Here is a 16,768-nt window from a genome sequence, read left to right as displayed (position 1 = left end):
CTAGTTCCCCCCTCAGGACCAGCACTGGAGGCACTGGGGTGAAGGAGATGGTGACATGAGGGTGAGAAGAGGCCATGTCCCCCCCCCCAGCTTTGCCAGGCTGGGGCACAGTACACAAGGGTTGGTACCTTCCCTGCAAGGGCTCAGCAAGGAGTATATAGTCCACATCCATGGATTTATTGCTCAAGAAAGCACCGGGCAGAGAGCAGGGCTGCTCAGCGCACGAGTGACTCCAGGTGCTCCCGATATCCACGTTGCCCCGGGTCTGATGCTCAGTGCTGCCTGTGGCATCCCGGGCCAGGGCATCCCCCTGCCTAGCACCGCAGCACTGTAGCCATGACAGGCACCGATGCCTGCCAGGCACTGCCCATCCTCTTGCAGCCCGCATCTGTTTGCACCCCAAGTCTGTCCATCCCCCCAGCAACAACAAGGCGGGGTGCCAAGGAGGTGCCAGCAGCCCAGCCCCACGGCCTTTGTGCTGGGTCCCCAGCAGGGTGCCACGCTATCGGAGATGTGCTGAACCCCTCCACACCCCCGGCGAGGGCTGATCCTGGTCCAAAGTCCCTCCCCGGATCTGCTAGAGTTGCAGACACTGCCAGCGGCGTTGGGCTCCTGGATCTCACCATGCAGCTCCTGGCACCCCTCACCCTCTGCCTGGGCCTCTGGGCAGGGCTCAGCAGTGCTGTCATCCCAGGTGGGGACAAGGATGGGGAATGGGTGCCCGGCTGGCTGCAGTGGGGTGCCTGGGGAAGTGGGGCACCAGGCAGGGCACCAGCCTGGCTGGCCACAGGGAGGGTTTGGGGAGGGGAGCAGGGGCTGCCCAGCTCTGCAAGGGTTAATAGGGGCTACCCCTGCTTTTCTGGCACCCTTGAGCCAGTTTTCCTCTGTGGGGTCAGATTCCTGCTTGTTACTGGGCTCGGGAAGTCTGGGGGAACTGCCTGTAGCCTCCACTCCCACCCCCCCCATGGATTTGGCCCCTGCCAGATTCCACCTGCCAGATAACTCCCCATCGTGTCTGCTTTTGCTGGCCTCCCGCCCTTCTCTGCCCCAGGACCCCTGGGCTGGGCAGTGGGTGCAAGCCCGCATGGTCTCCCCACACCCCAAACAGCACTCTGACCTGCTCAGTCCATGTTAGAGGAGGTCCCTGCATGGGGATGCCCATGGAGCAAGTACCCCTGGGATGTGGCTGCCCCAGGGATGCAGGTGCTGGTGAGCTGGGACTGATAGGTGCTGCCCTGTCCCAGCGGAGGAGGAGAAGCCATCCTTCTGGAATAAGCAGGCGGCCGCAGCCATCGAGGCCTCCTTCAAGATCCAGCCCAGGATAAGCCAAGCCAAAAACCTCATCCTCTTCCTTGGGGACGGTGAGTCCCACTGGCACCCGCGGCGGGCAGGCTGGCATGGCCAGTGCCCCATGGAGCAGGATGCAGGGAGGGAACCTGGTCCAGAGGGTGACCAGGACCCTCTCTCCTCGCCCAGGATTCGGGATCCCCACCATAACGGCCACCCGCATCCTAAAGGGGCAGGAGCAGGGGAAGCTGGGCCCTGAGACCCCCCTTGCCCTGGATGCTTTCCCCTACGTGGCTCTCTCCAAGGTAAATCACCACCATGCTGGGCATGGGGCCAGGGTGATGCCGGGCATGGGGACACAGTGATGCCCATGGGGCTGCTGGCACAGAAGCACCCCAGGGATGCACATATGGGGTGCACAGGATCCCTGCCCATCCCACGCTTGTCCTCGAGCGAGAACATGAGCGTGGCAAGGGGTGCTGGGGAGGGGCACCCCGCTGGGTGCCTCTGCCAACTGCCCCCTACCCTGAGCCTGGTGCGTGTCCTCGGCAGACGTACAACGTGGACCGGCAGGTCCCCGACAGTGCGGGGACAGCCACAGCCTACCTCTGCGGGGTGAAGGGCAACTACCAAACAGTGGGACTGAGCGCGGCCGCCCGCCACTCACAGTGCAACACCACGGCAGGCAACGAGGTGGTCTCGGTGCTGGAGCGAGCTCGCAAAGCCGGTAACGGGGGGGCACAGGGCTGGGGGAGACCTAGTGGGGACAAAGGGTGTCACGCTGGGGGCTGCCCCTCCATGAGCACATCCCAGGGCTTGATGGTGGAGGACCCCAAGTCTCCCTTCGTGGGGCCTGATGGGTGGGGGGGGCGGCAGGGAAGGCGGTGGGCATCGTGACAACGACGCGGGTGCAGCATGCGTCGCCCTCGGGAACCTACGCCCACGTGGTGAACCGCAACTGGTACGCGGATGCCAGCATGCCCGCGGATGCCCGCCAGCAGGGCTGCAAGGACATCGCCTGGCAGCTGGTCCACAATGTCGACATCAACGTGAGCACCTGTGCATGGGAGGGGGGGAGCAGGGGCAGACCCCCGTGGGGCACCCCCACTAACACTGCTCCCATCTCTTCCCCTCCAGGTGATCCTGGGGGGCGGTCGGAAATACATGACTCCCGTGGGGACGCTGGACCCTGAGTATCCCACCCACTACATAGCGAACGGGATACGCAAGGATGGAAATAACCTCATCAACATGTGGCTGGAGGCACGGCCGGTGGGTGACACGGCAGCAATGGTCCTCTGCCCACCACCCGCAGGCGTGGGGCCGGGCACCCACTAAACCCCTGTGGGGTTTTCCCGCAGGGTGCCCGCTACGTCTGGAACAGGACAGAGATGCTGGCTGCCGCCACTGATCCCAGCGTGAATTATTTGATGGGTAACAAATGTCCTGTGTGCTGGGACCCGACAGCCACTGGGATGCATGCAGGCGCTGAGGCTGTCCCCAACGTGTGCCCTCCCAGGTCTCTTCGAACCCACGGACATGAACTACAACCTGGTGCGTAACACCACCCTGGACCCGTCGCTCACCGAGATGATGGAGGTGGCCATCAGCATCCTGAGCAGGAACCCCAACGGCTTCTACCTCTTTGTGGAAGATAAGTCGGGGCTGGTGCCCCTGGGGCGGGTGAAAGGGGGGTCCCAAATCCCAGGGTGGGGGTAAGAGTTAGGGGTGTTGCCATCGGTCCCCAGCCCACTGTGGGTGCCCTTCTGCAGGCGGCAGGATCGACCACGGCCACCACGACGGTGCAGCCCATAAGGCGCTGACGGAGGCGGTGGAGTTTGACCGGGCCATCGAGCGGGCGGGCATCCTGACAGATGAGGCACAGACCCTCACTGTTGTTACCGCCGACCACTCGCACGTCTTCTCCTTCGGTGGCTACACGCTGCGCGGCTCCTCCATCTTTGGTAGGGCTCTGCCCGGCCGCCGAGAGTGAGGCATGGCCCTGTGCTGGATGCTGCTGGCTCCAGGGCACCCTGGCTGTGGCCAGAGGGGTGATACAGGGATTTCTTGGCTGATGTCCCCCTCCATCGCCCCCTCCCCAGGTCTGGCCCCCAGCAAAGCCACTGATGAAAAGAACTACACATCCATCCTCTACGGGAACGGGCCGGGCTACCCGGGTGCCAACCGGACCGATGTGGATGATGACACAGCCAGTGAGGGCACAGGGACCGTGGCCAGGTGGTGGGATGAGGCTGGGGGCCACCACTGCCTCCCTCACCTCCTTCTCCCCCCTCCACAGGGCAGTACAACTACTTGCAGCAGGCGGCCGTGCCCCTCCTATCAGAGACCCACGGTGGCGAGGACGTGGCCATCCTGGCCAAGGGCCCCATGGCCCACCTCTTCCATGGGGTGCAGGAGCAGACCTACGTGGCCCACGTCATGGCCTACGCCGCCTGCCTCGAGCCCTATGTTGCCTGCTACCAGAGGGGCTCTGCCCCCGGCACCCATGCCACGGCCCTGGCCCTGCTCCTGCCCACCCTCCTCCTGCCCCTCTTCCACTGACCCCATGGCCCCGGGGCACCCCGAGGGTGCTGCCGGACCTGCGTCCCCCCCATCGCCATGGCTGCAGCACCCACAGGCGGATGGTGGCTTTTTGGAGCATCCCTGGTCTGGATGTGGCAGCCATGGGGCACCGAATCCTGGGCATGGGCGGGGGGGAGGGGCCCTATGCCACCCACACAGGGTGCTTGGTGTTTAATAAACGTGGGGTGTGATGCTGGTGGTACAGGCATGTTAGTGGTGTGTGGGTACCCATGCCACACAGGCAAGGCTGGGGATGCTGCCCACTGCTACCAGTCCCCCGGCCACGGCCCCTTGCACCTGCCCAGCATATCCAGTGCTTTATTGACCAGAAACAGCAGCAAAAAAATACAGCAGGCATCTGTGTCCCCACTCTCCCGGGGCAGGCTGGCATCGCCCGGCCCCAAGCTCTGCTGGCTGTGCCCACCCCCTGGCAGGGCTGATGCAGGGACAGGATGGGGCTGGTATGGGGGATGGCAGGGAGGGCACCGGGCAGGGGGAGGCTTTTGGCATGGGGCAACCCCACAGTGTCTCTGGGTCACTCCCTCTGCCTTGACCGGCACTGGACTTGATGTGATAGGGCTGGGTGAAGGATTTGGGGTAGGTGGACAGAAGAGGGGGTACACGGGTGCTTAGGGGGTGCCCTGCATTGCCTAGTTCCTCCATGAGTACTCAGCACCCCCCCAGTTTGCAGGGCAGAGGGTAGGAAGAGAATGGGCAGGAGGCAGCTGTGTCTGGGCAGGAGCTCATGCCCACCCCAACTGCCTCCCCGCTGCCTCCACCCCTCGGGCAGATGCCCGTCTTTGGGGGGGGGTGAGCCCCTGTGTCACCCAGGGGTGCCCCCTTCGCCTGGAGAGTAGGAGCGGGAAGATGGGCGGAGGTGAGGAGCCGGCACAGGGTGGCACACGGGCAGGAATGGGGACCAGGGGTTGCCAGCCTGCCGGGGGGATCGGCCTCACCACACCGAGCACTTGTGCGCCGGGTTCATGGGCGAGTTCTTGGGGCAGTGGAAAACCCGTCCGAACTCCTCGAACTGCGAGACGCTGCCCAGGACCCTGCCAGGAGAGGGGGGCAACTCAGAGCTGGGCACCACCTGCCCCCTCCTGCCACTGCCATGCACCCCACTCAGGGTACCCCCTCACCCGAGCAGCACCCCATCCCCTGCCCCAGGGATGCTCACCCAAAACCTGCTGGTTCCAGCAGCCCAAAGGGTGCCCACCCCACTTTGCACAGCACCACCAGCCATGGGGAAGGCTGGCACCCACGGTGCAGCCCCCATTTTGGGGCCAGCCAGTACCTGTAGTGCTCCGGCGCATGCTTGTCCGTCAGCACCTGCAGGTAGATGGACTGGGATCGCCGCTTGATGCACCAGTTCTGCAGGGGAGAAACGTTCCCATGGGTGAGCCCGATGGGGCACCCCAGGCCCCAGCACCCACCAGGGCCTGTGGGGTCCTGGCACCCACCAGGGCATGACGGCCCTTCTGCCTGCTGGGGACTAGGGCAGCGATGCCCTGGTTGTGCTTGTTATTGTAGGGTCTCCTGAGAGCCTGTATACTTGCTATAGATGGGTTGGGAGAGCATAGAGGCACGTTTGTTATTGTAGGGTCTCCTGGGGTTGTGAGCTGCCTGGTTGTAGGGTCTCCTAGAAGTTTGGGATCATGTGCATTTGTTACTGTGGGGTCTCTGGAGGTGATGGGGGGACAGATGTTTGTTATTGTGGGGTCCCCAGGAGCAGCGGGCCAGTGCGAGGTGCTCCTTGCAGGGCTGAGCCCTGTACACCTGAACCCAGGACCTGCTGACACAGCCAAGCCTGGCTCCTGGCCATGGGCACCAGGTCCCCCAGGGCTCTTGCCCCATCCCTCAGGGCCACTAGCTCCACACAGGGTGACTCCCCCCCGCCCCAGTATGTGCCACATATGGGGAGGGCAGGGGCAGGCACTCACTTGGGCAAAGGCGATGAAGAAGAGCTGGTCATGTGTGTATTTCAGGTGGTGCAGGGGATGCTCGGGGCCATGCTCTCGCACCCACTTCTGGTAGGCCTGGAGAACAAGGGGTGCCCTCAGCATGGCCTGGGTGCCACCCCAAACCTGCCCTGAACACCCCACCAAACCCTCCAGCAACCAGCAAGCAGGATCATGCCCACTCCATGCTGCAGGGAGCAAGGTGGGGCTGGGGGGTGGTCTCCCACCCACCCGGTGGGTATGGCATCAGCAGCCACCCTATGGCCCTGCCAGGGCCGTGAGACCCCAGGATGGGGGGGACACTTACATAGTAGGCGAGTTTGAGCCCCCCCCATGTCAGCGATGTTCTCCCCCAGCGTGTGTTTGCCATTCACCTGCCAAGAGAGGAGTGATGATGGGGTGAGCAGAGGTGCCCCCCCCAGCCAGGCATCCCTCCATCCCCACCCCAGCACCGAGGCTGTGCGTCAGTTGCCCTGCCTCAGTGCCCTGAGGAAATTCCCAGCCGAGGTGTGATGAGTTGTCAGGTCTCAGGGCTGGGCAGGGCAGAGCCATGCTCTCCTGCAGGCTCCCAGCCCCAGCGACAGAGCAGCGAGGATCCCCCCCACGGGGCAGCGTGTGCTGGGGCATTGCCTGGCGGGCAAGGGGCATCTCACCCGCTGATTGTAGACGGTGAAGTTGTCGTACAGGTTGACAATACACTGTGCCTTCTTCAGGAACTTGCTGTACGACCGTTCCGTCCACCAGTGCACCAGGTTCCCGTGCCGGTCGTACTGTCCCCCTGCCAAGGCAACCGCCACCACCCGTAGTCCCAAGGGACCCAGGCGTCCTGCCTGGCTGTCCCCTTCCCACCCACCTCCCACCCTGGCATGAGTAGGGGGGGGGTTGCTCACCCCAGTCATCGTAGCCGTGGGTCAGCTCGTGCCCGATGATGGTGCCGATCCCGCCATAGTTCAGCGATCTGTTGGGCAGGGAGCAGAGGTGAGAGAGTGGAGGGCACGGTGCTGGCAGGGATGGCGATGACCCCAGGACCTGGCACCCCCATACCCTGCCCTGGCACCCCCCCCGGCCATGCCCCTGTCCCCAGCCCCAGCCCCTGCCCCGGTACCCCCACCCATGCCCCCAGCCCCAGCCCTGGCACCCCCTGGCCATGCCGCAGCCCCACACTCACTGCGGGAACTCGGGGTCGTAGAGGGTGGGCTGCAGGATGCCAGCGGGGAACACTGGGGACACAGGAGAGCATTGCGGTTGGGGGGGGCACCCTGCCTTGTACTCACCCACAGCATCATCTGGCGCCAGGGGACCCTGCGCCGTGCCCCCCCTCCCCACACCCCCCACCCTAGGGGCCTGAGCCTGGGGGGCTGGGCAATGCCTCACCCATCTGGTTCTTGTTGGGCAGGTAGTAGGCGTTCAGCGCCTGGGGAGGCAGCAGCCACCTGCAAGGACAGACAGCGGTGCCAGGCTGTGGGGGCACTGGGGGGGGGGGCATGGAAATGCCACTCCCTTGCACAGTTAGGGGGGACAGGGAGACATTCCTTGGCTTGCCCTGCGCCCTCCTGCCTACACCCTGTGGGGTGCAACTGGGCATGGGGACAGGGGGCATTGGTGGGCCATGCCGTGCCCCCTATGCCCCCCCCAGAGCAAGGAGATACCCACGCGGACTTGTCCACCTCCTGTCGGATCTTCTTCACCGAGAGCCTGATGCTGAAAGCGATGCTGTTGAGGATGTTCTTGAAGTAGGTCTTCTCATCCACGTCAAACTGGGGGGGCACGGCCACGTCAGAGGGGATGCCAGCCCCAAATGCCAGCCCCAAGAGTGTGGGGAGCAGGGCTGGGGTGTCCTCCCACCCCCATGAGCCTTGGGGACAGAGGGTGTGGGGATGTGGCCGTGGGCTGGATGTGGCACGAGTGTGTCCTCATGTCCCATGCTGTGTGCCCACGTGGGCAGCTGCATCTCCATCACCTCTGTGGGGTCCCTGGACCATGCTGGCACCCCCAGCCCTTGCTGAGGATGGGACTGAGCTCCAGGGGGTGCAATGTGGGGAAGGAGACATCATTCCAGACCTCAGGGACAGTATGGCACTGCCCATGTGGCTGTGGCCATGCAAGTGGTGGGCACAATGAGCTACCAGGAGGTGGCTTGTTTTGGGGTGGCATGTCCCCATCGTGGTCTCTGCAGACCCTGAGGCAGATGTGGGGAACCATCTGCCCCCTCCACATGCCCATGTCCCACACGTGGCCCTGGGCCACCCCTTGCCTCATACTCCTTGTCAATGGCCTCTGGCTTCAGCAGGAAATCGGGATACCCGATCATCACCATCATGTACCGGAGCTGTGGGCAAAGTGAGTGGTGGGTCAGGCCCCCATTCCACACGCCCCCAGGCCGTGGTGCGGGCAAGGGCAGGGGTCCATGCTGGGGACCGCTACCTTGGCCCTGGCCGCTCTCCGTGTTTCCTCGTCCATCCAGTCCAGCTCATCCAGGCGCTGGTCCAGGATGTATTTTATGTCCTCCACCAGCTGCTGCACCTATGGTGGGTCACCATGGATGCTGCATGGTGTCCTTGCCACCCATCACCCCAGCAGACAGCCCTCGGTGGGGTGCTGGGTGGCGGTAGGTACCTTGGTAAGGTGTCAGGAGGGACACGGTGGCTTCATGCCCACAGACAGCATCACCTACCTTGGCTTTGCTGGTGGATGAGAAGTGCTCCTCGACAAAGAGGGCACCCAGGGCCATGCCAAAATGCTTGTTGGCCTGGCTCAGGCAGATCTTGCCTGGCTCAAGCTGCTTCTCATTGCCCTCCATCTCCTTGGAGAGCTCATGGATGGCATCGCGGAAGGGGGTGGAGAGGTGCTCACTCAACACCACCACGATGCGCCACAGCATGTAGTTGTGCAGGATCCTGGTGACGGGGGGGCAAGATCAGCCCCCCCACACACACACTGGGCATGTCCCCAGGCACATGCAGAGGGTGGCGAGCATGTGCTAGGGTAGGGATACCCCTGCTTGGGGACCAGGCGGGCCACGGGAATGGCCATGGCCTGTGGGGGCACAGGGACGGGCTGGCACCGTCTCCTTCCCTGCTGCGTGCTGAGTCTGGTGACCTCTAGCATGGCGGGGCTCGGCCGGTGGCCAGGCACGACAAGGGTGCTGTGGGGCTCACAACAGTGACTTCTCCCAGGAGCTTTCCCAGGGTCCCCGTGCCCAGTCTGGCCTCCCCAGGTTGGGGGTGATGGGGGAGGGGACCAGCCACCTCTGCCCTGTGCCCACCCCCATTGCCAGCCCCCTGCCAAGCTGGGGAATGTTCTGGGGGCACAGGGGGTGCCGGCCCCCCTCACCTGCTGGGCGTCACGCGGATGAGGTCGGACACCTTGTGCATGTAGTCAGTGGCCAGCAGCACCACCTCCTCCTCCTCCGAGAAGTTGTCATGGAAGATGCGGTCCAGCAAGCGCTTCCACTTGAGCTGCCAGGGTGGGCACTGTCAGGGGGGCACAGGGACCCACCCCTCCATGCCACCCTGGAGGGAACCCCCTCCAGACTTGCCAGCCTCCCACCACCCCTTCCCACCCAGGAAAGTGCAGGATGAATTCATCATTCTCAAGTGGATTTATCTGTGGTGGGGAGGGAGTGAGGGCATGGAGCAGGGGGACAGGGACAAGTGTGGGTGGCAGACTGGGCACCAGGGGTACTCACCGTGGGGGTGATCCGCTGCAGCTCGCCCAGGGTCACTTTGTGGTACATGCTGCTGACGTCCCTCCGCACATCATCGTACTCGGACACCGTGATCTGCATGGGGTGGGCACAGCTGTCACCACCCTGCTGCCCGCCTTGCGGGGGGCACAGCTCTGGGCAAGAGGGGCTACTGACCCATATCCCACCTGGCTCCCTGCCCCAGGAACCCTGTGCTGCCAGTGGGGCCCTGAGGGCTGGTCATGGGGTCCCCAAGGAGTTGGGGTACATGTGGGCTGGGCACAGGGGTCCCGCAGGGCTGAGACTTGAGTCCCCAAGATGTGGGCATGAAGTCCTCAAGGGCCTGAAATAGGTTCACAAGGACTGGACATGGGAGTGTTTGTCCCAAGGGCTGGGACTGGGGGTTCTCAAGATGTTGGGGCTGGGGTCCCTGAGAATCTGCCATGGGGTCCTCAAAGGGCTGGGATCCCCAAGGACCAGGCATGAAGGTCCCCAAGGGCTAGGAGTGGAGGTTCCCAAGGGAACTGGGATGGCGTCCCTTAGGACCAGGCATGGAGGTCCCCAAAGATCTGTGACGAGGGTGCCCAAAGGCTGTGCAGGGGCACCCCAAACCCCAGGGCAGGCATCCCCCTCACGTTGGCAAGGTGCTGCTCCAGCTGCAGGATCTCCTGGGCCTTCTGCTCCACATGCTCGGCCCCCAGGAGGGTGAGCAGCCGCTCCATGAACACCCGGTATGCAGCCAGGATCTGTGCCGATGGAAGGAATGCTGAGTACCACCTCACACTGCTGGCAGTGGGGTGCCCCCCGTCTGGCACCCCATGCTGGGTCCTGGTCCTTCTCCTAGTGTCCCCATGACATCCCTGTGTGTGTGTCCCGCCCCTCACCTTCTCACTCTCCTCATCCTGCCCCAGGTAGAGGGTCCGTTCGGGCAGAGTCAGCCCATCCTGGTCGATCTGGTGGGGAGAGACAGGGGCAGCAGGTGAGCAGAGGGAGGGGGGGCTGTGCTGGGCAAGGCAACCCTCACCTTTGCCTGTATTGCAGGGTGCTCCTGGTGCCCCAGGAGCTGTGGGGTGGCAGCATGGTGGGCCAGCCCCAGGCATGGGCGAGTCCTGTCCCTCAGGTTCCCTCCTGCAGGAGGGTGCTGGAGCTGCAGTGGGCAGCATGCAATGGGCTGGGAGCACTGAGCAAAGGGCAGGGCCCTGCTCTGTGGCCTGACTCGTGGCTGGCACACAGACTGCCGCATAGCCTGCCCTATGCTGGCACCACAGTCTGCCCCATGGTGGCCCCACACCTTACCCCACGGCTGGCCCCGCTTCTGTGCTGCAGCCTGCCCCATGGGGAGCCACAGGGATGAGCCATACTGCATGGAGACCCCAACCCTACACACCCCCCAACACCCACACCCTGCTATCCTGTAGCCACAGGCACAGTGTCCATCACATACACACACCTGAACACGCTTGCACGTATCTGTGTTCACACACACACCTCTGTAACTCACCCCTCATGACACACACCTATGCATGCTCACCCCCCCCCACACACACTTATGCATGCACCATCTAGTTTACCCCCCTCTCCATGCGCGCACACACACACACACACACGCACCCTCCCCTTTTCTCTATGGCTCCCCCCCCCCCCGTGTCCCACGCCACACACCCCCCCCATGCACACAGCCGCAGCGCTGCCCTGCACACCCACAGGCACCCCCAGCCTTTGTCCACCCCGTCCTCCCCTCACCCCCCCCTTCGTTTCCCACAAAAGCACTGTCACACCTACAGCCCTCACACACACACCCCCCCCCCAGCCTCCTCTCACACACCCCTGTCACACTCACACCCGTCGCACACCCGCTCTCACCCCCACCCCCAAAACCACACACACACTCACAACCAACCAAGCCCTGACACCCAGCCCCGGCTGTCACACCCATCTCCCCCCCCCACCCCGTCACACCCCCCGCACACCTGCACCCTCCCGCTCGGCCCCGCACACCCACCCTTTCCCTGTGACACACGCTCCCTCTAGTGTACACACGCGTGGCCCGTCAGCACGGCCTGCGCCTCCCTGGGCCCTCACACCCACTCACACCCCCACACACCCACCCACCCCCCCAGCCCCACCATCTCACCAAGGCACAGGCAGCTTATCCCAACCCCTGTGTGCCCCCCCCCCAGTGCTCCCACCATCCCCAACACCTCGTCCCCACCATGCTGTCACCATGCCCACCCCCCCAATCCCACCATGTCCCTGCTGTGCCCACCCCCATGTCCCCCCCATGTCCCCTACCGTGTCCCCACCCTGCCATTGCTGTGCCCCTACTGCTGTGCCATCCGTCCACCACGGCCCCCCATGCCCATCACTGTGCCCACCATGGCATCCCCACCATGCCTTTGCTGTGCCCCCACCGTGCCCACCACCACACTCCCACACCCACCAAGGGGGCTTGAGGCTTGGCCACCCAGAAGAAGCCCACCCATGACCCAGTGGCACCACAGGGTGAGGGACCCAGGCTGGCAGGGGCGGGGAAGGCTGACAATGGGCAACCGCCCTGGCACCCTGACCCGGTGCTGAGGGGCCAGCGGGCATCCCCCTGTCCCCTCCTACGGTTTGGCCCCTGTGTGCAGATGGCAGCCAGGATGCCAAGGTGAGGGGCTTGGCTGCTGGCACTCCGGAGACCCTGGTGCCCTGCTGGGCTGCTTCATTCTGTATGTTCCCCTGCCCGTGTCTCCCCAACTGCATCCTCCCCCCACCCCGGCGGTGCCACCCTCACCCTGAGGGAGCCTGACACCGGGGTCCCACAATGAGGAGATGGGGGGCCCCCCAGGGACAGGGGCTGTTCCCAGCCCTGCTGTAGCCAAACCCACACACCGGGCAGGCGCCTGGTGCCACCCGCCATAAGGACAGTGTCACCCGGGGGGGGGGGCTGTCACCGGCACAGGTGGGTGGCTGGGGGGGACAGCCCCAGGGGCAGGGTGCCCTCACCCGGATGACGTAGCGGGAGGTGTTCCTCTCGTCCAGGCTGACGGTGAGGGAGAAGAGCACGGCAGCGCTGTAGACCCCCTGCGTCTTGTAGAGCAGCTCGTTGAGGTCCCCGCGGCCCGGGGGGGCATCCCAGCCGCCACACTCCCCGATGACCTCCAGCATGGGCCGCGGGCCCAGCCGGTCAATCTCAGCCCGGTCCAGGCACGAGCGGAAAAACTCCTTGACCTTCCTCTCGGCCGAAGCAGGGGCTCGGCGCCGCACGGGGCGGCTCAGCAACGCCCGCAGCTTGGCCTCGTTCTGCTCGGCGATGGCTCCGATGGTGCCGTACACCAGCTTGTCCTCGGGAATGCCGTGTCGCCGGAGCCAGCCGCCGCAGGCGAAGGAGTAGAAGTCCTGGCACGGGTCGATGGTGGCATCCATGTTGGAGCTGAGGAAGCGGGATGCCCGCAGGAAGGCCTTCTTCTCCTGGCACCCCTCCAGGCAGTAGCTGTCCCCTTCAGCCGCCAGGTACTTGAGGACCAGCATGCACGTCAAGATGACGCAGAGCCCCGCAGCGAACACCAGCCCCGAGAGAAGGCAGACCTCCCGGCGGCTCCAGCGCGGCAGCCCCCCACGGCGTTTTTTGGCCCCGGTGCCCAGCTGGAGGGCGAAGCCATTGGGTAGGGTGCCGCTCTGGTACTTGCTCACATACTTCACCTCCTGAAACTCATCGTAGTGGGCTGTCAATGAGTAGGTCTTCTCCATGGCCAGGGATGGGGCTCCCCACAGGCGGCACGGGCACGGGGGGCTCAGGGCAGGTGGCGGGCAGGCTCAGGCACGCCACGGTTCATGCTGGAGCTGTGCCTGCTGCAGGGAGGTGCTGGAGGGTGTCCGGGTGAGTCAGGAAGCTCCTGGAAAAGGCAGAGGAGGTGGTTGAGGGGAGGGGGGGGGTTTGGGAGGAGCGAGGAGGGGGGGGAGGTTGCTTCTTGCCATCGTCGCTGCCTGTGTTACCATCCCTGCCTGCGTGCCCCACTGGCAGCACCAGGACTGGCCCCAGTGCCAGGAGCTCGGTGGCAGCTCTATCCCATGGCTGTCCCCTCTGCCAGACCCTCTGGCGAAAGGGCAGGATCCTGCCTGCACGATCCCAGGCGGGTTTCAGCACCTGGCAGAGCTCCATCCCACGCCCACCCAGCACACCAGTGAGAGCACCCACGCTGGATGGATGTCCAAGGTGGTCCAGCGAGCCCATCCTTACACTGCACCGTGAGAGCCCTTCCCGGTCTGGGGGGGGCACGGGGCTGCCAGCCCCTCTGGGTGGAGTACGAAGGGGGTGAGCAGCTTGTGGAAGAGATCTGGGGGGGGAAGGCATTGGGTTGGGGTGTTGCAGGTTGGGTCGGGTTGTGTGGCCCTGCGTCAGGTTGCATCGCGTTGTGCCGTGGCGCAGCATTGCATTGTGTTGGGTTGGGTTGTGGTGCGCCGTGTTGCATTGCGTTGTGTCAAATTGTTGTGCGGCGCGTGATGTGTGCACAAAGTTAATTCCAGTCTCGGGGGGGAGCCCTGGACCCCACGGACATCTCACAGCATTTCCCCGTCACCACCACCATCCACCCAACCCCTCTCTGCTGGCTGATGCCCGATGGGCAGGCAGGGGTGTCTGGCAGGGGTGCCATGCTGGGGAGGAGGGGGTCTGCCTGTGGCGAAAGGAGGGTGGGGACATAGATGGGTTGTGGAGGGGCTCCAAAAGGGGACTCCAAGCCTTGTTCGGTGCACAATGGCATCCGGATTTGCAGGTGGGGGAGGACAGGCTGGGGACAAAGAGCCACTCGGGAGGTGGCCGGTATCCCCGCGGCGGGCCCCCCCCAAGCCCCGCGGCCCCCGCTCCCTCGGCAACTTGGGCAAAGTTGTGCCCCGGCGCCGCAGCCCGGCGGTGCCCGTGCCGGGGAGCTGCCGCTGCCGGAAAGTTTGCGGGGCCGGCAGCGGGCACGGCGCGGCGGGGCGCGGGAGAGCGGGGGGGGGGGGGGGGTGCTACTCGGGATGCTGCCCAGGATGCTCGGGGGATGCTCGGGGGTGCGCGGGGGCCGCTGCTCGGGATTCACGGGGAATGCTGCCCGGGATGCTCGGAGGATGCTGCCTAGGATGCTCTGAGGTGCTTGCCGAGATGCTTGGGAGGTGCTCACCGGGGTGATGCCTGTGGTGTTCGGGGGTTGCTCGGGGGATGCTCGAGGAATGCTCGAGAGAGGCTCGGGAAGTGCTCCCCGGAACGATGCCCAGGATATTCGGGGGATGCTCGCGGGGTGCTCACCGGCAGGCTCGGAGAGCGCTCCCCGGGCTGCTCCGGGGTGCTCACTGAGGTACTCGGGGGATGCTCAGGGGATGTTCCCCCGGATGCTGCCCGGGATGTCCGCGGGTGCTCGGGGGTCGCTCACCGCTTGCTCACCGAAACACTTGGAGGATGCTCCCGGGATGCTCGGGGGACGCTGCCCGGGATGCTCGGGGATGCTGCCCGGGATGCTCGGGACGGGTGCTCGGGGGTGCTCACCGGCTTGCTCGGGGGATGTCAGCAGGCTGCCGGCGGGCCGGCCCGGCGCTGCCCGTCCGGCTGCGCTCCCCGCGCTCCGCTCCGCGCCCCGCGCCGCGGCTGGCGGAGCGGCGGGGCCGGAGGGAGGCAGCGGGGCGGGGAGGGGGTGGTGTCTCCAGCCCGGCTCTCCCGCAGGCCAGGCTCCATTAACGAGATTATTATGCAAATGGAGCAGCCCTGTGCCACCCGCCAGCCTTACCTCATCCCCGCCGGCGGGGAGGCAGGGCAGGGGCGTCCCCGGGCCCCCCACCCCGGGGGCCTGGCACAGGGCTGGCAGTGCCACTCCGCCTGGCATCCCCCCCCGTCCGGGGACCCTGCTGCCCACCCCCGGCAGCCTGGCACCCAGGAGGGGCACGGGTGGGCACGGCCGGCGGCCCGTGCCAGGAGCACTCCGGCGGCTCGGCACCCCCCGCCGTGCCCGGGCACCCTGGGGGTCCGTCCCGTTCTGCCAGAGTGGGTGCAAGCAGAAAAGGCTGTGGGTGGGCAGGAGACGGAGCCTGGGAGGCTCCGGGTGAGAGGGTGGGCACGGGGGTGGCACGGGGTGGCATGGGGAGGGGGCCATGCACTCACACACACACGCACACACGCGAAGGTCCGGGAATATTAAACTGCATTGCAGATAAATCCCCAACATAAATATCGTGAGCCACTCTGCCACGGGGGGGCCCAGCAAGATTTATAGCCCAGCAATTCCCACCGCCCGTGGTGGCCCCCTGCAGCGGCCGCACTCCTCGGCCCCGCACGGCCATCCTGCCTGCCATGCTCGGGGGTGCATGCCACCCTCGCCGCCCACCCCCCCCCCCCCCCCCCCCCCCCCCCCCCCCCCCCCGTGCCTGCACAGCCCAGTGCTCGGAGGGGGCCCTGGGTCTTTCTGAGTGCTGAGGTGGTAGCCCCAGGCAGGACATACTGGGTGCTATGCTACACATGGCATGGGGACCCTGCTTGGCATGGCATGGGTGGCTCAGCTGGCGTGGGACCCACTGTCTTGTCCCATGGACACCATGGACTGGTCCCAGGCACAGCCTTCACTGCCTGGGGTGGCTGAGGCTGCGCTTTCCTATGCTGGGGTGCCAGGGTGCTGAGCGCAGCCCAGGCAAGGTGCCTACTGCAGCACTGAGACATGCAACATCACACACACAGGTAGTGGCACACATGTACATCACATGTACACCCATGCACACCAACATGCATCAGTACAGACACACATGTTATGTCTGACCCCCCCCCCAGTCTCAAACATGCATTGCTGTCCAGCTCCCATTACAGGCACATGTACCCTGGCATGCTCACACACACCGCCACGTGTTGCAGCAAAGCTTTCCTGGGGCACACGCCAGGGCACAGAGGCTCCGTGAATCCCACCAGAGAGATTGGCACTCCAACAAGCCAGGCACCACCAGCCCCAGTGGGGTGGGTGCAAGGGTACCCGGACCCAGGCTGCTTCATGGGTGGGCACGGGGTGCCCAACCTTGCCGCTCACCGGGGTGGCTGGCTGGAGAGTGGGGGCACAGGGCTGGGTGCCATGCACCGGCCTCCCCATGCCTGCACTTACCCGGCCCCGAGACCCGCTTGGCACCTTGGTGGGAGCATGATGGATGCACATGGCGGGGGGGGAGGGGGCTGGCATTATTAACAGCCCTGGGTATTGCTCCAACAGGGCTGTAAAAATTAAAGGCGTGTGGATATAAAATAATGGATAAATCTGAGCCG

General features: G+C 65.1%; 2 protein-coding genes across 3 annotated transcripts; one reads left to right on the top strand and one right to left on the bottom strand.

The window, feature by feature from the left end:
• Positions 1-336: 336 nt before the first annotated feature.
• Positions 337-4,118, top strand: LOC115347089 (intestinal-type alkaline phosphatase-like). 2 transcript variants are annotated; one of them, XM_030028040.2, is made up of 11 exons: positions 337-694; positions 1,245-1,361; positions 1,477-1,592; positions 1,840-2,014; positions 2,164-2,336; positions 2,425-2,559; positions 2,649-2,721; positions 2,807-2,941; positions 3,060-3,251; positions 3,390-3,500; positions 3,587-3,967. In XM_030028040.2, the coding sequence occupies exons 1-11, from the start codon at positions 337-339 to the stop codon at positions 3,847-3,849; spliced, it is 1,848 nt and encodes a 615-aa protein (XP_029883900.1). In that variant the 3' UTR covers positions 3,850-3,967. The 2 variants fall into 2 exon arrangements, with proteins under 2 accessions (XP_029883900.1, XP_029883899.1); XM_030028039.2 differs by having other exon boundaries at positions 3,390-4,118.
• A 56-nt stretch (positions 4,119-4,174) lies between these two features.
• Positions 4,175-15,078, bottom strand: ECEL1 (endothelin converting enzyme like 1). Its single transcript, XM_030028038.2, is given in 19 exon segments — positions 4,175-4,922; positions 5,165-5,241; positions 5,811-5,906; positions 6,136-6,159; positions 6,161-6,202; positions 6,482-6,606; positions 6,719-6,786; positions 6,997-7,048; positions 7,203-7,261; positions 7,482-7,585; positions 8,083-8,157; positions 8,253-8,351; positions 8,503-8,725; positions 9,162-9,286; positions 9,517-9,609; positions 10,149-10,259; positions 10,398-10,466; positions 12,502-13,391; positions 14,918-15,078. Coding segments are annotated over 18 exon segments (2,286 nt in total). The 5' UTR covers positions 13,246-13,391; positions 14,918-15,078; the 3' UTR covers positions 4,175-4,822.
• Positions 15,079-16,768: the final 1,690 nt, after the last annotated feature.

This window comes from Aquila chrysaetos, chromosome 10 (assembly GCF_900496995.4).
Source record: "Aquila chrysaetos chrysaetos chromosome 10, bAquChr1.4, whole genome shotgun sequence".
Lineage (NCBI taxonomy): Eukaryota > Metazoa > Chordata > Aves > Accipitriformes > Accipitridae > Aquila > Aquila chrysaetos.
The sequence above is the reverse complement of the archived record's forward strand: the minus strand, read 5'-3'. Positions and strand labels throughout refer to the sequence as shown.